Below are 21,319 nucleotides of genomic sequence, written 5' to 3' on the forward strand. Positions count from 1 at the left end.
TTTGAGCTCATCTGCAGAAACTTGTTTCTTTAAAGATTTTCCATAGTGCCAACAGCATTCGGCCTCCTTTTTACCTGCATGCTGACACATAGACTGGATCGAAAAGTGGATGTAAATTCAGATCCCAGAGGAAAAGTGGCTTTGTGGCAAGATAAAGCTACAGGAAGAAATGGACAGTAATGAGTGGGCATATCAGAAGTAGGGGGAAGACTCAGAGATTTTGCAAGAATCTGGCTGGGTAATGCCAATTTTTCTGTTTTCCTCCTCACTTCCTTTCACCGCAGCAAATCATCATAATGTTTACAACAGCCCGGATTTACGTATAAGCTAAACAAGCTATAGCTTAGGGCCCCACTCTCTTGCCCCCCCCCCCAATGATGAGTCTTTGTAAATTGTGTTTCTAAAGGAACTTTTGTTATTGCCAAATGCCAATGTGTCTGCATTATTAAGTTTGTTATGAATAAAAAATCATTTTAAGTTAGACCTTAATGATTATTTCACTATTAATATACTTCTTAATTGCATTTCACTATTAATATGCTTCTTAATCGTATTTCAGTTCAACAATTACTCTGATAAAATGCATATTTTGTTATTTGCAAATGGCTTTAGATACCTATTAGGTCCATAAATTCCCATATAGCATATATTCAACACAAAAAACAGCGGCAAATTGTTGTTGACAAAGGACAGCTGGACATATAAAGGGCCCCATTGTGACTGAAGGGTCAGTTCTAATTTTTTACCTGTGCATTTCAGTCCCAGTACTTAGGACAGAGAGCAAAACTTAGATCTCTAAGCTTAAGGGACTTTCCCTCATTGTGGAGGGAGAAGAGAGACCTCCTTTGTGACTGCCAGCCCTGGCTGGTAAAAAGTGTCCCCCTTATTGTTCTTCTCATCCCAGAGTCCCCTTTAAAGATGCTGAGTACATAAAGCTCTGGATTTATTTGCAATTTTGCAGGATCACCTCTCGTGCTCACAGAACTGCCCACAGTACACTAGGGAAGATGAAATGATTACTTCATTCATCCAAAACTATACTGTAATGTCTACCCTTGTCTCTGCAGCTATCCTCCTGAAATTTGGCAGGGTTCGCGCTCTCTGGAGGGGTGACCTTGCTCCAATTCTGGCCAAAGATAAGAAAGTAGAAGGCGGATTGAGAAAGAGAAGTTACTGCCAGGAACTTTACAATAAACTGTTCAAGCCTTTCTGGCTGTTCCCCATTATTGCTTACTAAAAAATGGTTGCTGTTTTATACCCAGATTGGCAGTTCTTCTATCCAGGATTCCTCAGGATTTTAAATTCGTGACACCGATCATAATCAGAGCTGTATTGTAGTAGCAATATAGTAAAACTCTTTTTTCGTACAAAGCAGCTGAGTTTTCTTTGACTCGTAGGAACACGACGAGTTCTGAAAAGCGGAAAGGGATTCAAAATTGGGGAAATACTTCAGAGGGCTGTGACACCTGGTCACAGCAATACTTAATATTCCCGGCCAGCGCCGTGGGTTAAAATTAGAACTCGTCAGGCGTTGCATTTCACTCTTCCATAGTTGGTACAAAGGTTGTAAATGGCTTTAGCAAAGCATTCAGGGTTTGCGGCCGACTTCTGTTGTCGCACAGGAATCGGGGAGTCATGGAAAACCAGGAAATAATTGAGGTAAGCCATTACAAAATGCTTCCGTTAAAACGCCTGAGGTGAATGCATTACCAACGGATTTGTTGATCTGTTTGCTTTGTGGCTAAAAATGGGAGCAGGCTTTTGAATTGCTGAGCAATTGTGAGATTGGCTTTGTCCAAAATAAATAAATAACTCGCCTCTCCTCTTTTTGTCTGCTTGACTACATAGGCCTGCAAAGGAGGCTGTGATCATTTTAGGCTGTGGAACCCCCTCACTTTCATTGTAAATTTATTATTATTACTGAAAGTTAGCAAGGATCAACAATTCTTGACACTGAAGGTCTCACCAGGTTTTCCTCTTTTATGTGTGACGCCCCTGTATGTGACACTGATGCAGAAAAATGAAACCAGACACTGAACCGGGAGGTGGAAGGGCCATGACTGAAACGTCAGTTTGTGTCGGCACATTTACAGCTGTTAAGGCACTTTGGGAAGTCAGGATCCAGAAAATAAGCGAAGAGCTTCGAAAGCAAAAGGCATTCAGTCAGAGGTCTGCAGAGAGGTAGGTTGTCAATACGACTTGAGTTTTCCCCAAAAAACAATTTAGAAATTGATTTCCTAGCTTCATTGGGAGCAACATATTAAGTTGAACTACCTCCTTTGAAGGCCTGATCTGCTGGTTTATTTAGGGTATTTATGAATACCCTGATACTCCAAAGGAGCTCATGGCAATAGACAGCAAGCACAAAGCAAAATGCACCAAACATCAGTCAAAACGTGTATGAGCTAAAAATTAAATTTCAAAAACAATGGAACACCGACTCATATTGCTTCTGAGGATTAAGCATCTTGTTATCAAACTGTAATACTTTAGGTAATTCAAAATATCTTCAGTTGATGTCTGAAAACTAATAATATGGAAGACAGAGAGCCAGGGCCTCATCACAGAAAAAGCCCTTCTATATATTAAATATGTTACAACCTTTTTCTAGGCTGACGCTTGTTTGGGAAGAGAGAGTCAGTTTGGCCAAGCTCAAAGAAAAAGTTATCACAGAAGATGGAAGGGCTGTTTTAAAGATTGAACAAGAAGAATGGAAGGTATTGTTTGCGTGGTGCTGCTAACAAAACATTTCACATTGTTATCCCGGCTTCAGTGCTCCACTTCATCGGTTTAATCCAAGCTGTACCAATATTATGGACTACAACTCCCATCATCCCTGACAATTGTCCATGCTGGCTGAAGCTGATGGGAATTGTAGTCCAAAACATCCAGAGGGCACCATGTTGGGTAAGATTGATTGAATCTATTGCTATATGCTCCTCTCTTCTTAGAGGAGGAGAGTTCCAGGGACAATAGGCTTCATTTCTTTTGGATTAGTATGCGTACTAGGAGACGTGTGCCTTTATAATATCAGATTTTAATATACAGAAGCACATTGGAAATACACAGGCTTCCAAAAGCACAGCCACTAACCCTGCATAAAATTCCCACATCAACAGCGCTGAGCTCCCCGCAGCTCCCTAACCCAGCTTCCAGTTTCATTCTCCCTCCATCAGATGCTCTCGAGCTGCAGATTGCTTCTAATGGTCTCTGACTTCAGCCAAGCAGAGGAGTACCCTAGACAGCTCCATGCTAGGCTCAGGCTGAAGACTTCATGAGAGCAGAGCTCTGATGTTGCTTCAGCGACAGTCGCCCTCAGCCTGGAACAGGAGCCGTCGCTCTGTTTCAAGAGCTAGTCTCATCTTCGGTGTGAGGAATACCTTCCTCTCAGCCTGCTTCAGCAGTCGTTGAGTCCAATGGGATGGGTGAGATGGGTTGCAGTTGGGCTTCTAAGCTGGAGTCTCTTGAGCCAGAGGAAAGTGACAATCAGAATGACAACACCTTCCCCAAAACCTGATGGGTGAGACAGCCCAAGAGCAAGAGGGAGAGAGATTAAGCCATCAAATAACAATTCTTCCCTTTCGTTAAGCCACTGGTTGCCCATTAGTTGCTGGACTCATAACAATATGCTATGTGGTTTTATATTCTGATTTTGTTCTGTGAGCTGCCCTGAGACCTATAGGTAAAGGTAAAGGGACCCCTGACCATTAGGTCCAGTCATGACTGACTCTGGGGTTGCGGCGCTCATCTCGCTTTATTGGCTGAGGGAGCCAGCGTGCAACTTCCGGGTCATGTGGCCAGCATGACTAAGCTGCTTCTGGCGAACCAGAGCAGCACACGGAAACACTGTTTACCTTCCCGCTGGAGCGGTACCTATTTATCTACTTGCACTTTGACGTGCTTTCGAACTGCTAGGTTGGCAGGAGCAGGGACCGAACAACGGGAGCTCACCCCGTCGCGGGGATTCAAACTGCCGACCTTCCGATCAGCAAGTCCTAGGCGCTGTGGTTTAACCCACAGCACCACCTGCGTCCATCCTGAGACCTATAGGGCGGCATATAAATTCAATAAATAAAATAAATAAATATAGCAAACAATGTACAATGACTACAAATGTAGTTATTATACAGAGAGCGGTGGGTAATGAGGGTTTGGGTTGAAGTTGAGCTGTCTGGCATTTTATAGACTTTAATATACAGTATTGAAATCCGGTCTATGTTAGCATACTGAATGATTACCATTTTTATTCCTCCTGCCACCCCAAATCTTGGAAATTGTAAACAGTGTTTTTACCTATAATCTTTGTACCAGATTATTGAAGGTGTCCAAACTACATAGGTATAAACAAAAATCTCTTAGTAACCATTCATTTGCTATATATGTTTTGCATTGGTTCCTGGTCTTTTTTTGGCACCAAACTGATTGGATTATTTTCATTGTTCATCTGGCATGATAAGTGACATCTCCCTCTTGTTTCGTCTCATGCAAATTTAGACTCTGCCTTCTTGCTTACTGAAACTGAACCACCTCCAGGAATGGCAACTTCACAGAACTGGTCTGGTTAAAATCCCTCAATTCATCGGTCGCTTTCAGAGTCTCATTGTTCTAGATCTGTCTCGAAATTCCATTGCAGAAATTCCTAGGGAAATCGGTGAGTTGAACCATGAAACCTTGTAGTTGCTTCTGAGTCAGGAATGCAGGAATTTGCACAGCAACATTTATCCCGTCGAAAAGAATGCAGTGGTACCTTGGGTTAAGAACTTAATTCGTTCTGGAGGTCCATCCTTAACCTGAGGTACCACTTTAGCCAATGGGGCCTCCTGCCGCCTCCCGGCAATTTCTGTTCTCATCCTGAAGCAAAGTTCTTAACCCAAGGTACTATTTCTGGGTTAGCGGAGTCTGTAACCTGAAGCGTCTGTAACCCGAGGTACTACTGTTTGCTTAAAATGCACCGTCTGTTGATTTTTGCTGAAACGTAAATAATTCTGAGGTTGCTTGAGATATAAAGTGGTATACAAGTCAGATAAAGTAATAATAAATTGGGATTCCTGTTGGAATAGCTTCCTACAGAGAGGGCCTTCCTGTATGGTCTCTGTGGAGGTGGACCACAGTCTTGAAGATAAAATTGAGAGAGCCTTCAAAATCTATCAGAGATGGCCCCTCCAAAGCATCCACCTTCTTGATGTCTTCATCTGGGTTTTTTTTCCAGAGGATGCTATTGTTGTATGTGTGGAGGAAAACCTTAAAACAGGGGTGCCCAAACTTTTTTCAAAGAGGGCCAGATTTGATGAAGTGAATATGTGTGAGGGCCGACCAAAGTTGTTCAGATTTTTTTACAATTTTACCCCCAAAGTTATTGAGGTTTTTTAGGATTGAGGTTCCTGAGGTTTTTTAAGATTTTACCCCAGGACAGATACTGCCATGGGGGCTGGATTAAATTGACTGGTGGGCTGAATTAGGCCCCCGAAACAGACTTTGGACATGCCTGCCTTAAAACATGTAGCAGAATTTCCCAAAAAAACCCAGACCAGAGGCAATAGTACTTCATCCAGCAGAGCTTTACTTGTGCTGAAGGCAAATGAGCATAATGGTCACAAATCCAGTACATTCAGGTCTTATGGCATGGTCCATAAGAAATCCAGTTGCAGCACTTATAAAAGCTTATAAACTTAACTCATAATAAACCTTAGCACTAAGCATACTATGTACAGAACACCACACCAGAAGGAAGAGAGATAGAGAAATAAAGTAAAACCCAGGCTCCTTCTGGCCTATATTTATAGTCAGCTTGACCTTAATTGGAAGAGATAAGAGAATCAGTTCAAACCAGCTTCCCAGAAGGTATAACCCAAACAACATTAAGATTCTTTCATACAGAGAAGCTTCCAGAACCCTCTTGAATGAATTAGAATAGGAAAGATATCTACACATCAGATCAATACTTTCTGCACTAAGAAATGCAAACTGAGAGCTATTTGTTGGAAAATAAGCTTTTAACAAGTGCACATTATCACCCATTTTTGTTTCATTCGTAACTTTTGCAGGCCAGTTGTCAAATCTCCAAGAGCTGATCCTCAGTTACAATAAAATTAAATCTGTTCCTAAAGAGCTAAGCAACTGTGTCAGCTTAGAAAGACTGGAGCTGGCAGTGAACAGAGACATCTGTGACCTTCCCCATCAGGTTTGGAAAGACCATATTCTCTCCGTTTCTTTGATCCCAAGGGGGACAAGGGACTTGCTTACGATTACCATTTTATACCAGTGTAACCAATGTGGAATCTATTCCTTCACCATGTGCCAACTTAGCCCTTCCCTTCCCTTGCAACCAGGTGGCACCAACATGGAGACACCACGTGAGAGTGGATTTAATGTAGCTGTCACAGTTCACACCATTGAGGAAGCCTTTTAATGGTCAAAATTGCAGTAGCTGCATGTACAGCGCCATGTGGGTACGCCATTTCTCATAAAGACACTACTGCACAATAGTTAGCTCAACGACAGATCCCAAAGATCTGGTGCGAGGGCTGCCATTTTGAGCTATCCCCTAGTATCACATTCCATTGTACAATTAGGGCTGTTGACCGATTAAAGGAATATCGGTTGATTAACTGATTTACCATTGGTTAACTGCATGCATCACCACGTAGAACAATAGTTCTGAAGGAGAAACAAAATTTTAAAAGATGGTGCATGCATGTTCCACAGTAGAAAGAGATTTCCCTTTTGTATTTGTGAGAAGGTGGGAAGCCTGTTATAAGATGGCATAGGACACAACAGCACGAGCCTATGCACGTTTACTCGGGAGTAAGCCCCACTGTGTTGAATGGAGATTCTTCCTTAGTAAGCATGCTTAGGACAGTATCCTAAATGTTGCAGCCAAAGCGGTTCAAGGAGGCAGCGCAAATGATTTGTTTATTATCTTTAATGGTTCTAGGGGTTGCTCGTGAGTAAGCCTGTGCCAACACCTGGCTGGCTTGCCTGAGTGAACCTTTCCTGTCTGGACAGCCACTCACTCGTGGCTGTCTCAATCGCTGGCAGAATTCGTCAGTTGGCGTTTCTTAAACTTCTTCCAGCAAAGAATCTCTTTGACGCCTAGTCACCTCCTACTCTCCCTGCGCAGAAGCATTCTGCGCAAGGAGGGCGTAGGCAGCGGAGGACCCTTCCTCTCCCCGCTGGTCCCCAGCAAGGAGTCATGTGACTGCCTCACTGATTCCCCCATCTGCCCCCCTTCTCCCCTGGAGCTAAGCTGATTCCCTTCCCCAGAAGAGGGGCTGCCTCTCCCAATCCCGGGACACTCTCTGGGATCCCTCTGGAGCTTACTCTCTCCCTCCGTCACTGATGGCAGTTCCCTGACATCCTCCTCTTGATTTTATTGCAAGGAGATTCATTATTTCCAGAGAGGTTACTCATGCTTCTACTTCCTCGTTCCGTTTTGTAATGTTTGACATGGCTCTGCCTAGCTCGCTCTGCAGCCGTTTGTGTGTTACATTTCCTTGCAGAAATTCTCAGGCTTGGTTTTCCCTTGTCACTCTACCAAAATATCTTGGGACTCTGTGTTGGCCCTTTCATACTGTTTGCACAACGCCCACAGGCTTATGTGCTTATTATACAAAGTCAAACGGAGAAAGAGAACAAACGAGCCATTGCCATAGAAACAGGGCCGATTTATTTATCGAAGACACCTGCTCTGCCGGCCCTTTGTTGTGGTTCATCTTTCTTACAGTATTGTATACTGGACTAGATTCAAGAGTAAGCTGCCTGCCTGACTATATCCGACACATGGCCCTGGTGCCACTGATTTAGATATGATTCTTCTCAAGTAGGTGGTGGAGCTTAGCTGGCAAGGGCACAAGTAAGGTCAGAGCTTTGTCTATGTCCTTGTTGAACGCAGAGGACTGGTGGGAGGAAGCAGTTGGGGAACCACAAAGGGAAGAAGTCTCAGAGCCCTGGGAGTGGCAGGATGTTTTAGTGGGCTGAAGGAGAAGACTGGGAAGAGGTGTTGGAAGCTGAGGAGGTAACAGGGCTTAGTGAACTGGGAGAGTCTGTGTCAGAGAGAAGTCCAGAATCAAGAAGCTGGGGAGGGAGTCCAAGAGGCAGAGATGAGTTAGGCTGGTGAAGAGCCATAATAATAATAATAATAATAATAATAATAATAATAATAATAATAATAATAATAATAATTATTATTATTATTATTATTTATATCCCACTCATCTGGCTGGGTTTTCCCAGCCACTCTGGGAGGCTCCCAACGGAATACTAAAAACACGATAAAACATCAAGCATTAAAAAACTTCCCTAAACAGGGCTGCCTTCAGATGTCTTCCCAAAGTCAGATAGTTGTTTATTTCCTTGACATCTGATGGGAGGGCGTTCCACAGGGTGGGCGCCACTACCGAGAAGGCCCTCTGCCTGGTTCCCAGTGTGGTGTAGTGGTTAAGAGCAGTAGACTTGTAATCTGGTGAACTGGGTGCAGCTGCTGGGTGACCTTGGGCCAGTCACACTTCTCTGAAGTCTCTCAGCCCTACTCACCTCACAGAGTGTTTGTGGTGGGGGAGGAAGGGAAAGGAGAATGTTAGCCGCTTTGAGACTCCAAACTCTTCTTCTTCTTCTTCCCTATAACCACACTTCTCGCAGTCCGGGAACTGCCAGAAGGTCCTTGGAGTGTCTCTCCCTCCTGCTCCCCTCCCCTTTCCCAGAACCAAGAGAGGCATTAAAAGGGCAGAGGAGAGATTGACTTCACACAGCAGTCTCCAATTGCTTGGGAAAAGCAAGGGAAGGCAGGAACATTCAGTCTTGGCAACTGAACCATGGGACGAGACCTACCGGGGATGAGCTGCTGTGCTCATGAGGCCTCTCTGCCACGTCTGTGCAGACTGTGTTCTTGCTAATAAAGCATTAACTCCAGCTTGCATGCTGTGGTTTACTGCTGGCTCACTCCCGATACCTGCTGAGCTAAGTCCTGCACACGTGATACAATGCTTAGGACCCTAGACTTCTGCTTTCCTTTCAAAGATCAATGGGGAGGATGGATTAAAGATGACAGAAGCAACATGATTTATGTCCAGGTATCTCCTGTGATCTCTCACACCTCATTTAGGGTGGGATAGGGAGAGTCACTACTGGTTTATTGCACAGAAGAGCCCAAAATTGGATCCAACGCTTCCTCAGTGTTTATAGCCCACGGCATGCTTCATAAAGTTGTTATCACTGAGATACTTATGCGTTTTTACCAGCTCAGCAACATGAAGAAGCTTTATCACCTAGATCTGAGTATGAATCAGTTCACCACCTTCCCATCAGTCATCCTGGATATGCCAAACCTGGAATGGTTAGACTTGGGGAGCAACAAAATTACAGAAATCCCTGGGGATCTGGACAGGTAAATTACAAACCTTGGGGAAATTCCTGCCGCTTTCCAGTATTTATTGGTAACAATCAAAGTTTACTGAAATGAAATGTCTTGTTACCTAGATAGTAAAAACTGAAATATATTGCAGTATAGGCAAGCTGTATTATTGTACCATTTATCCTAAAGCAAACAAGTCCTTGCTGGTCGTGGGACAGAACAGGTTTTGTTTCCTCTGCAGCCAGCAGAGAAACCAAGTTGCCCATTCTTTCTCCACCAGCCTATTCAGTTACATGCATGAAATTCTGAATGCTTATGACTACCAGGTGAGTCCTTAAATATAAGGGTGTGCAAACCAAGCTAGCAGTTCAGGCTCATACATTGATGAGCATCATAGAATCCCCCTTTGTGAGTTGTGCAGAGAGGGGTGAACAGGTGAATGACAAAACAATTTTGGCATGACTGTCTGACTTTGGGGGGGGGCATATTCTCCCCTGGAAATGCTATAGTTAGTTACTATTGCAAGGGTTTACCCTCCCCCAATTCAAACTATGGTTTGATATTGTCAGCCCTGACAAGCACCACCTCTTCAAGATCTCAGGCAGATACCGGATTTTTCGCTCCGTAAGACACACCTGACCATAAGATGCACCTAGTTTTTAGAGGAGGAAAACAAGAAAAAAAAATATTCTGAACGAAACAGTGGATGTATGATTTTTGTGGTGCATGCTGTGGTCACAGACATGTGATTTGGCGGCGAGTTTGGGGTAGCCCAATGAAAAAATCCCGAGAATCCATGTGGATCTATGCTTTGTAACCACGTTTTTGCGCCATTGTGGCCCCAGGCAACAGTGGGTGCGTAATTTTTTTTGGTGCAGGCTGTAGCTATGTGATCTGATGCTGAATTTGGGGTGACCCAGGGGACGCAGGCGACGCTGTGGGTTAAACCACAGAGGCTAGGACTTGCCGATCAGAAGGTCGGCGGTTCAAATCCCCGTGACAGGGTGAGCTCCTGCTGCTCGGTCGCTGCTCCTGCCAACCTAGCAGTTCTAAAGTACGTCAAAGTGCAAGTAGATAAATAGGTACCGTTCCAGCGGGAAGGTAAACGGCGTTTCCGTGCGCTGCTCTGGTTCGCCAGAAGCGGCTTGGTCATGCTGGCCACATGACCCGGAAGCTATACGCCGGCTCCCTCGGCCAATAAAGCGAGATGAGCACCGCAACCCCAGAGTCGGCCACAACTGGACCTAATGGTCAGGGGGTCCCTTTACCTTTACCTAATGCAAAAATCCTAGGGATCCATGTGGATCCGTGCTTTGTAACGTTTTTGCACCATTGCAGCCCCACGAAACAGTGGGTGCGTGATTTTTTTGGTGCAGGCTGTAGCCATGGACATGCTATGTGATCTGATGATAAATTTGGTGTGACCCAATGTAAAAATCCTGAGGATCCATGGGCTTTTACCTCCCCCGCCTCAGGCAGCCTCCTTTATCTCTAGCTCCCTTATCTCCCTCCCCAATCCCTTACCGATCAGCTGCTTCCTTTCAACACTCCCTTTCCTCTTGTTTGCCTTAGTGTCTTTTCCTGAGCTGGAACAGTTTTTTTGCTCCTCCTTTTCTTCTAATTTCTCTCCTCATTGCTTTAGTCTTCCTGTCTCCTCTCCTTGCAAGTTTGCTGTCTTTACCTCCCCACTCCCAGGCAGCCTCCTTTATTGCTAGCGTCCCTTATCTTACTCCAGATTGCTTGCCGATTAGCGGCTTTGTTTCAACACCTACTTCTCTCTTTCAAAAAAAAAAAAAAAAAGGCATGATCTGCTTTTTGCCATTGGGCAATTTGGCTCCAGGGACCACACATTCACTCCATAAGACGCACAGACATTTCCCCTTACTTTTTATGAAGAAAAAAGTGTCTTATGGAGTGAAAAATACAGTTTTTATCCTCAGCTAGCTGCCAGAGATTCCGTAATCGAATACCACAGAGAAATTGCTCATAGCACTCCATGCTCAGCCTTCATTACTACCACCACAATGAAAAATTACAGGGGGTAGAGAAATGTGTATATATAGCCAAGTGGTTTTCTTCATAATTAAGGTATCTGCTTGACTTCACAGAGCTGAAAACCTACATACTTTGTGGCTCCAAAGGAATGAAATAACTCATTTACCCGAATCCATTCGTAACCTGAAAAATCTGAGCACGCTTGTCCTTACCAGCAACAAGCTCCAAGATATTCCTGCTTGCCTAAAGGACATGACGGAGCTGAGGTGAGAGGAAAGCAATCGCTGTGCCTGCAATGTTCATATTCATAGGCAGACACACAAAACCACACTGCTGCCTTAATATTGTGAAGGAAGTGGTCTAATAAGGTTTCAAAGAGCACATAACTACTCCAGTAAACTTCGCTGCAAACCATTTCACCTAAGGATTCGATTTTAAGGCCTGAAACAGCTCTTGCTTTTTGAATTTCTCTCTAATGCATTACTAGATTCGTCAACTTCAGGGACAATCCACTGAAGCTGGAGGTAACACTACCCCCTTGTGAGAATCCTGAAGAAGAAGAAGAACAGGAACTGTATGGCATTCAGTTCATGCACGCATACATTCAGGAGTCGCTCAGCAGAAAAGGTATCTTTATACCATTAAAATAAAAGTTATATTTGAATTCAGTGACCAAATGCTAATGGCATATTTTCATGTGATGCAACCTTGTAATTTTTTTGCTTTCTAATCTTTATTCTTCCTCAAGGTGGAAATATATTCCTTCTTAAGATTGTTGGCGCTACTTTTAACAAATAACAAAGGCATTTCTCTCTGGGCTGTCAAGGCAGGCTGGGAAACACTAATATATTACTAGATTTGTCAGCATGTTTGCATGTGCTATCTAATTTTTCCTGCCCCACCCCCCTGTAGCATACGATTTTCTAAGGGGAAACAGCTATGAAAGCTCTGGTGAAAAATCACCCCTTCTTGAGGCAAATTGCAGCTTCAGAAATAAGGGTTTTCACTGCACAGGAGAAAGGGTTCAAAGCTCACTCTCTGTGCAATGCAATCCCAGTTCTGATGTGGGAGCCTCTAGCTGCTATTTTAAAAGAAAAAAAAACATAAACATATGAAAAAGTAAACTATGTGTTACATATAAGGTATAATTTAATTTACAGTCCATTAGCAGGAAAATAAAATACTCAACAGGCTTCAGCTAAGTACTTTAATTCTATGCAAACACATAATGCAAAGAGTATAAAAACATGTTTTAAAAAAACCTTTCAAAAAGATATGGTGAACAGATAGGATTATAAATAAGTTGCCAGCATTATTTTTTTTAATGTAAGTTTCTTGGCATGTAGATTTCTTCCATTAAATATTTTCTCTTTCAGAAAACATGGAAGGTGGTATGCTAGCTGGTGCTGCTGTCAATGAAAAGTAAAAAAAAATATTTGCCAGTCTGAGTTTTCACTGCTACTGGAAGTTCACAAGAATATGTCTTCCAAACAAAGGCGTTCTCTCAGTGAAGAAGACTAAGTTGATGTTTTCTTTCTTCTGGTTCCAGAGGAGGCTATAAAAACCTCTAGCTATTTGGTAAGCTCTATACTGGATGTTAGAAGAGGAGACATGTTCTGCAGACTGTGTGTCCAGTTTTTTCTAAAGTCCTCTCGCTTTTAAGCAGTTGAGGGGGTTAATGAAGACTGACATGGCACAGCTGTCAAGAGTACATTTTCTAAGGACACGCTGAGATCTGTATAGTGCTGTAACACAGCTTCATATCCTCTCTGCTGTAAATATTCGATCCGACCATGATCAATCAACAGTTTGCAAAGCTGACCTATCTGCTTTCGGTCCTCAGTGGTTAACACCCTAAAACCAGAAGGAAAAAAATGTTTTTAAATACAGCAATTGTAACATCTCAAGGAATCGGGACATCAGATTTAGAGCACTGCAATGCAAATGGGTGACTTCAGAATTCCTTAAAAGTCATGCAGTACCTTAAAGACGAACAAATTTACGTTTTTGGACTTGGATCTACTTTAAAATCTTGTAAGGTAAAGGTAAAGGGACCCCTGACCATTAGGTCCAGTCGTGGCCGACTCTGGGGTTGTGCCGCTCATCTCACTTTATTGGCCGAGGGAGCTGGCGTACAGCTTCCGGGTCATGTGGCCAGCATGACTAAGCCACTTCTGGCAAACCAGAGCAGCGCACGGAAACGCCGCTTACCTTCCCACCGGAGCGGTACCTATTTATCTACTTGCACTTTGACATGCTTTTGAACTGCTAGGTTGGCAGGAGCAGGGACCGAGCAACGGGAGCTCACCCCGTCGTGGGGATTCGAACCGCCGAACTTCTGATTGACAAGTCCTAGGCTCTGTGGTTTAACCCCCGTGTCCCTTTTAGGTTGCAACAAATTACAAAATACATTTGGGAAGGGAAAATAATACTCCTAATTTACATATCTGAATGACTATCAAATGCAGAACGTTAAAACCTATTTATTTCAATAATCTGTTGTGCTGAAAAGGATCACGTACCCTTGCAGGCTATCCACATTGTATTCATCTTGGTCATCTTCTTCTGTCTCATTGCTCTGTTCTTCATTCTTTGTATGAGTTGCATAGCTTTTCCTCTCAGTTTCTCTCATGCCACAAGTGGCCCAGCTTGTCATCCGTTTAAAATAATTGAATTCCATCGCCCCAAGTCCTACTTTTGTGAAGAAGTCTTGGCCTACGTAATGCTTCCAGTCACATCTATGATGGCAACACAGGGCAATAACAACCCCAGCCACAGGGCTCCAGCTGTCTGCTATAGGCTTGCCATGCAATTCACGAGAATTATTAGAAGTTATGCTGGTTTCATTGCTCTTAAAGCGTTTAGGTGCAGGGCTCTCCTTTTCGCCTTCGCACAGTTTTGTGTATGTTTCAACTAAGCATCTCAAAGCAAGATCTGTGAACACAAAAGTATTGTTTGAACTGTGGCTGCTTCAAAGAGCAATAGAAATAATGTATAACTTGTAACATTTATGTCATCTTGGTCATGTTCTTCTGATGTCTGAACCATCTTTTCACCTGATTCCATCCACAACAGTTAAAAAAACTTGGTTCATTAACAGATGTGCCAAATTTATGGTGCAACATTTTCAAGCTATATTCTTACTTAGCAGCCCAACCCAACAGGACTCCAACTCCCAAGTTAAGTGTAAGAAGGCTTGCAGCTTAAGAAGTACAACAATTATTTATGAAAGGGTTTGGTAAGTTCTATTAACTTGCCTTAATCTCCTTTATTTTGTTACCTTATCAGTGTTTCCCAAACTTGAGTCCCCAGCTGTTTTTGGACTACAACTCTCACCATCCCTAGTGAGCAAGATAGGGATAATGGGAACTGTAGTTTGAAAACAGCTGGAGACCCAAATTTGGGAAACAAGGCCTTACATTGTATTTCCGTGAATATTTTTAAGCAGATCCAACGTGTTCAGCTATATACCAAGGAGAGATGATGACATACTGATTCTCAGAATAAAGTCAAAGCCTGCGCCAAGTCATGTGACCCCTTTGGGGCTTGTGTGATTTTAATCAGCGATAACTTCTCACTGTATAGTTCAAACACCTCTCTCTTCACCAACTAGGACAGTCTTGTACCTGTTGCCGCACCACAAACATGTTTTCCAATTCCTATCACAGGCAGCTTCTCTTTCACAAGAACGGGGACCTTATCTGAAAGAGAGAACCCCAGCTAGCATGTTTCTGACTGCTGCAGACACACACGTGCATCAAGCAATCAGAAGAAAATCAAAACTGAAAATCGTATGCTTTTACATACAAATTACATGTTGGTCCAACCACAGAGCAGCCAGAGACACTGTGATGAAAGGTTTTTAAAAGAAAGATTACCAAAAAAAGAGCACAGTAGGACATAAGAGTATCAAATCTAACAACATAAGTAAGTCAAATCAAAAGCCCATCTCACAAGCTCTTTTGAAGCCAGCTATGGGAAACCCATAAGCAATAAGGATGTGATGGCAATAGCCCTATTCCAACCCCTTTAGTAAGCTGGTCAAGGATGCCAAACAATTCAAACACACATTCCTAGTCAAATGTATCAAGTTTTATACAGTGGTACCCTCAGTTTTCGGACGTCTCCGGCGCTGAACGTTTTGGTTTTCGAACGCCAAAAACCCGGAAGTAAATGCTTCCGTTTTCAAACGTGCCTTGGAAGTCTAATGGATTCCGCTGTGTGTATCTGTTGTTTTTCACAATTTTCTCTATTTAATTGGCAGACCGCTCTTTGCACCTCAGTTTTCGAACGTTTCGGAAGTTGAACGGTCTTCCAGAATGGATTGTGTTTGAAAACCGAGGTACCACTGTATGTGGATACAGTGCCTTCAAGTTTTTCAGTGCAATGCATTTAGCCACAAACAAATATTCTAAAAATAATATACAGAGGACTAATCTGAAGTTAGTTCACTGATGGCAATCCAAATGTGTAGAGTAATGCACATGAAACCAAAACACTCTAATTGATTTGTGTATCTGACCTGCTTTGTGATTATTAACACTTAAGGAATACAAATGGGGAGTGTCTAGTAATGGGTTTGAAAAGTTGTATTTATATACCTAACAGTATATAAAATCTTGCCACTGAAATCCTGTTCTCTAGCTCTTGCACCACACTTGTTCTCAAATCTCAGTTTAGTAGGACTGATCCTGCTTTAACTGTTTCTAAAATCACCAGGGTTTTTTTCTGCACTGTCTTTCACAGAGTTCATAAAGAATGATTACTGTCAAAGTGAAGCATATGTTAAATGAATGAGTAACTTACTTAAACACAAATGCTGGATATCAACTTGAAGCCTTTCAAAGCAATTTTTTCTATGCTTACCATCTACCTGTGAAAAAACAACAAGAAAGATTTATGAAGTAATTGCCTCCTAAAAGAGTTACTTGGCAAATTCCAGTTATATTTCACAAATGAAATAAAAAAATGTTCAGTAAAAATTCCAGTAATTTTTTTCTGCTGCAATGCTGTTATTGGCAAGACTTTAAAACAGACAAGTTTAGATTTGGCCTTACTTTTTTATTGATAAACTTATTTTTTTGTAAAAAACAGAAACAAAAAACCCTTGAGTTGGCTTCCCCTGGGGGTGGGGTTATAAGGCTTGCAATACTGCCTTACCTTGAACCTAGTAGTTGCTCTTTCAACAAGAAGAAAATGCACATCTTTAGAATCTTGTAAGGCTATATCCACCCAGTGGGACAGCTTTCCTCGTCCTGCTCCAAATTCAACAAAACAGTTGCCAGGTTCAAGCAAATGCAGTCTTTCCATGTTACCTAATATAGAAGCCTACAGATGTCAAAAGATTATTTATCAGCTCAGCGAAATCAATTCTCTCTACTATCATCAACGTAACAATCAGAAGAATTTTCCATAGCACCTACTAAAATGCTACTTCTGATTCTGCCCATACTAATGGATTGCAGGATTAAATTATTGCATTGTTATTTTGAGCATATTCTGGTAATTCCATGCAGGGGGGTCATCTATGTGGCACCCACAATGACATGCACCCACAGAGGCCCTCTTCTTGCTGAAATTAGGCTTGAAAGCAGTGTAGCCAACAGAACAGGTTGTAGTATGTGTGTTCGTTGTACCTACAACAGTTCCTTTGCTTTGCAAATCATACCCACGCACCAAAAAAAGTTGGTGAAATTGCAGCCAAACCTATTTTTGGTTTCTATGATACTATGAGCATTTTCTTTGGGCATCTACTTTTTAAAGAATTTCACGGGTTTATTTAATGTCCAAACTCATTACAAACAAATGTAAATGAAAGCTCCATAAAGCACAGAGCAATTTCAGAAAAAAAAATATATAGATATGCTAACACTTCCAAGACATTTATCAACCAGAAATTTAAAAGAAAGTTTTGCTAAAGTCAGTATTTACCGCTAAGAGTACTCACCTGTTGTTTCAAATGCTTAAAAGCCACCTCTCCATTTTGGGGGTCATTCAAGGCCTCTTGTAAAGCTTGGTGAGAGAGGATTTGGTCCTTAAGTACATAATTTATACCTGAAGAGGAAAAGCATTATTATCCCTTGCCTGAGTTTCAACTAAGGCAGTCACAAAGAACCTCCTTCTAGGTAAATACCATATTTTTTGCTCTATAAGACTCACTTTTTCCCTCCTAAAAAGTAAGGGGAAATGTGTGTGCGTCTTATGGAGCGAATGCAGGCTGCGCAGCTATCCCAGAAGCCAGAACAGCAAGAGGGATCGCTGCTTTCGCTGTGCAGCGGATCTCTTGCTGTTCTGGCTTCTGGGATTCAGAATATTTTTTTCCTTGTTTTCCTCCTCCAAAAACTAGGTGCGTCTTATGGTCTGGTGCGTCTTATAGAGCAAAAAATACGGTGCATCTTGTAGACGGAAGGGTAATGGGTGACATGATGGGGCTCTGCAACTCCCAACCTCGACAGGTTGTGCCACTGCTGCTTATGGAGAGGGGGAAAGAGGCAACATGGGCCCAACTCATTTATGCAGCAAATCCTGCACCCCTGTCAATGCAGTTGCACCATAGCAATGCCCCCGCTTCCTTGCCCCTCCATCTCTTGCAAACAGCAGCAACACAACTGACCAGAGGTGTCAGGTGAGCACCATCGACCCACTACACTGTACCCTCCTGTGACCAAGTTACTAACCATATAAGAGTACACAATTTTGAACAGCAAAAATATTTTAAACAGTCGGTGTCTAAAGGTTTTCTAGTTCCATCCTTACATACAGTGGTACCTCTGGTTGCGGACAGGATCCGTTCTGGAGCTCGGGTCGGATCCCGAGGTTTCCACAACCGGAAGGACCGCTTCTGTGAATGTGCACAGTAGAGTGCTTCTGCGCATGCATGCGCAGCGAAACACTTCCGGGTTTGCCGCTTTCACAACCCGAAGTTTACATTACCCAAGGGTAATGTAAGCCGAGGTGCTACTGTATTCAAAAAATATTAGGCTTTGACCATTAGGATTATTTCTACTCTATTTCCTCAACACCCGACATAATCTATTATAAAAATAAAACAGACTCACAGTTACTTGCTCTTCTTAGCTTTCTAATTAAGTCCTCCAACTCTTCTTTAGACAGCGCAGAAATCGGTACCTGCTGAAGGGTACACAAAAGGAAACTTATACAAAGTTTATTCTTTTCTCTCTGTTTATAAAAGAAAAGGGTAGCCTATATATATATACCTCAAATAAGCAGTATTAAATTTGATCTGATTCAAACAAGGTGCACCTGCCCTTAGACTGGTGCTGGTCACCAAGAAGAAGGGATCACGTACGGACATCCCAGGCATGATCCTCAAATTCTCTCCAATTAAAAAATGTAGTGATTCGCGAAGGAGAATAAAAGGGAATTCAATGCAGAAGCAATAATGGTGCAATTCTCCCAGCCTGTCTACACATTCTAACTGAAGTGTATGGAAAGCCTTGAGGAGGAGAGCTTGATGTTTCTAACTGTACCTAGTAAATGTGAACACACATCTAGAAACCTGGTTGTCTGGGCAACTGTCAGTTACATCCTACCTGGTGCTCTTTTTTCATATGCTATTTATGGTTTCAGTGGATCCTGCTTGGTGTGATTCATAAGCACCTGTAGTCCAGTCCTACATGCATCTACATGGAAGTACCGGTAAATTCCAATGATTTTAGTGGGATATATTTCTGAGCAAAAACGCATAGGATTAGGCTTTTTCATCAGAGCCAGCCACAGCAACAATGGATGAAGAAGATAATGGCACATATAAGAAGATGGATGCAGTCATCTGAACAAAGGCCCTTTGGGTGTGGTGCCTCAAATGATCAGCAGCATATGATTCTGTCCAAAACCAAAACTAAAGAAACAGCTTTTTCTATACTGAGGTTTAAGATACGGGTCAGCTAAGATCAATGTTTAAACCCCTTGGATTGTCTTCTAGGCTAATAAATCTTGCTGCAGAACCATGACTGACACACAAGGAAATGTGCACTTACAAGAGGCAGTATCCTTGCACCAGAGAACATATTGCAACTATCATTTGCAATAAACATCATATATTAAAATTTAATCATTCACCTGCTCCTCTGGCAACTCTGTCGTATCTTTCAGTCCTGCATTAATATCTTGAGAATAGTAGACCTTAATTAAATTGTGGAACAAACATCATGTTAAAATCTAATTATGGCAGGACAACATACAATTACTTTTTCAGTATGTTTATATGGTTTTACCTAGCCTTTCATTAAAAGGTTCACTGAAAGAGTTCCTTCTCCATCCCCTTTCCATTTTTCTTTTGATGCCATTCTTCTTATTCCCCTGTTTTAAACTTTAGTGGCCACCTCAGTTTAGAGCATCCTGCCTTAGACTTTTATATCCATCGTTTTAAGAGAACCCAGTACTCCATAAACCATGTCTGCATAACTGTAATAAAAACAGCACCCAAACAAATCCACATAGATTTTATCTTACTGGAGAACCATCAGAAGGAAGAATGGCAGTAACATCACTGCAGAAGGCAGTTTTGCTTAAGAGACACCATTAAAAACCCCGTTTAATTCATTCAAACCATTAGATGTACACTCACAGGCTTTGGCTTCTCTCTTGAATTACACTTTTTCAAGTGTTTTTGTAGCTGATCTTCATATACAGTACTAAAAGCAGAAACAGAAAGAAATCTAACAGCACTGTTCACTGTTCTCAAAACAAAAAGTTAGCGTGCAAACATCTATTAAGCATGCTTACTGTTTCGGATCCAAAGGGCATGGAATTCTTCTCCTCCCATTTTCTTCCTGAGTGGCAAAAAAAGTTTTAACTTTAAAACTGTGTGTTTACTTTAGCAGTCAATGGATTGTGTTGTTATATGTTATACAGAGAGTGGCCCCAGTGAGATCAGTGGACTTGACCATGTCCTCTAAACTGCATTTAGCACCCTGGAACGGAATACAAAATCAAAATTGGCTTTCATAAAATGGGGTGTGCAGTTTGCACTCAAACCCTTAAAACATTACCTGGAAACAAGTTTTACTTAAAAGCATGTGTAAAAGAGAAAGCTTTTTTATTTTATGACCTGTTTCAGACTGCTGTCCTATATACACATTAACCTGGCTGCAAGTCCCATTGAAGTCAATAGGTCTTAATTTTGGGTAAAATGCCATCATAGAATTATAGAACTGTAGAATTGGAAGGAACCCTGAGGGTCATCTAGTCCAACCCCCTATAATGCGGGGAAGATTTTGCCCAACTCCAACACACAACCCTGAGATTAAGAGTCTCCTGCTTTCCCAACTGAGTAAAGGATTGCATTGCACAGAATTCCAGATTTCAGTTTCCAGTTTTATAGGGTGTGGGTTTTTACTCCTGGGAAAATACACTGCCTACAAGTCGTCCACTATAAATATTAATTTAAAGTAAAACTAAGGATATGTGTGTGTTGCATCAGATGGAAGACTTCATCCAGCATGGAGATAAACGAAGCCACGAGGAATCTGCAACTACTGAACATGTGGTGGATCTGTCGCAAAGTAACACCGTGCCTCTGAGCACGTGCAAAGCGCATTATTTCCTCGTTTCTGGAACGAAGGGTGTCTTTATTGACGGCGTGGTTTTTATTTTGGTCATTTGATGGTGGTGGGGTTTTTTTTGTCATTGTTTATTAGAACGAAAGCGAACTAGCTATTTGCCAATCTCTCCCTCTGCCTCCACGTCGCCTGGTGAGAAACGAGCTCCAGCTGAGGCCATTTCTTTCTCTCTCTCTTTCCTCCCCGCCCTCCGCCTCCAAAGCGACTACCTCGCGGCTTCCGTGCTCGCCGCAGAAGCGCTTGCCCCGGGCCGGCACCATTTTGCAGAAGCGCCTTTTCCGCACCACGAAATAGGCGCAGCGGCCCGGCTGAGGGGAGACCGGCGCGGCGGCGGCAGCAGCCTCCGCCGCCATCTTGCCTCCTCCTCCTCCTCCTCCTCCTCCGCTCGTCC

General features: G+C 42.6%; 2 protein-coding genes across 3 annotated transcripts; one reads left to right on the forward strand and one right to left on the reverse strand.

Moving 5' to 3' along the window:
• The first annotated feature begins 1,510 nt into the window (after positions 1-1,510).
• On the forward strand, positions 1,511-12,856 carry LRRC39 (leucine rich repeat containing 39). The gene is made up of 9 exons (XM_082227976.1): positions 1,511-1,659; positions 2,017-2,181; positions 2,612-2,717; positions 4,495-4,651; positions 6,045-6,181; positions 9,237-9,382; positions 11,458-11,610; positions 11,832-11,971; positions 12,721-12,856. The coding sequence occupies exons 2-9, from the start codon at positions 2,021-2,023 to the stop codon at positions 12,768-12,770; spliced, it is 1,050 nt and encodes a 349-aa protein (XP_082084102.1). The 5' UTR covers positions 1,511-1,659; positions 2,017-2,020; the 3' UTR covers positions 12,771-12,856.
• TRMT13 (tRNA methyltransferase 13 homolog) lies at positions 12,538-21,281 on the reverse strand (the record flags this gene model as incomplete). Of its 2 annotated transcripts, none has more annotated exons than XM_082227949.1 (11): positions 12,538-13,198; positions 13,867-14,278; positions 14,971-15,045; positions 16,151-16,217; positions 16,505-16,672; positions 17,292-17,398; positions 18,403-18,472; positions 19,427-19,489; positions 19,935-20,001; positions 20,093-20,139; positions 21,138-21,281. In XM_082227949.1, the coding sequence occupies 11 exons, from the start codon at positions 21,279-21,281 to the stop codon at positions 13,003-13,005; spliced, it is 1,416 nt and encodes a 471-aa protein (XP_082084075.1). In that variant the 3' UTR covers positions 12,538-13,002. The 2 variants fall into 2 exon arrangements, with proteins under 2 accessions (XP_082084075.1, XP_082084074.1); XM_082227948.1 differs by having other exon boundaries at positions 18,403-18,475.
• Between the last annotated feature and the right edge of the window lie 38 nt (positions 21,282-21,319).

The sequence above is a fragment of the Podarcis vaucheri genome (genome assembly GCF_965113315.1).
Source record: "Podarcis vaucheri genome assembly, chromosome: 6".
In the NCBI taxonomy this organism is placed as follows: Eukaryota; Metazoa; Chordata; class Lepidosauria; order Squamata; family Lacertidae; genus Podarcis; species Podarcis vaucheri.

Excerpts from the sequence above, each read along its gene's own strand:
- LRRC39 (XM_082227976.1), top strand. The coding sequence starts at position 2,021 with ATGAAACCAGACACTGAACCGGGAGGTGGAAGGGCCATGACTGAAACG. Across the intron at positions 9,383-11,457 it reads ATCCCTGGGGATCTGGACAG|AGCTGAAAACCTACATACTT; the intron begins GTAAATTACAAA and ends TTGACTTCACAG. Across the intron at positions 11,611-11,831 it reads AAGGACATGACGGAGCTGAG|ATTCGTCAACTTCAGGGACA; the intron begins GTGAGAGGAAAG and ends ATGCATTACTAG.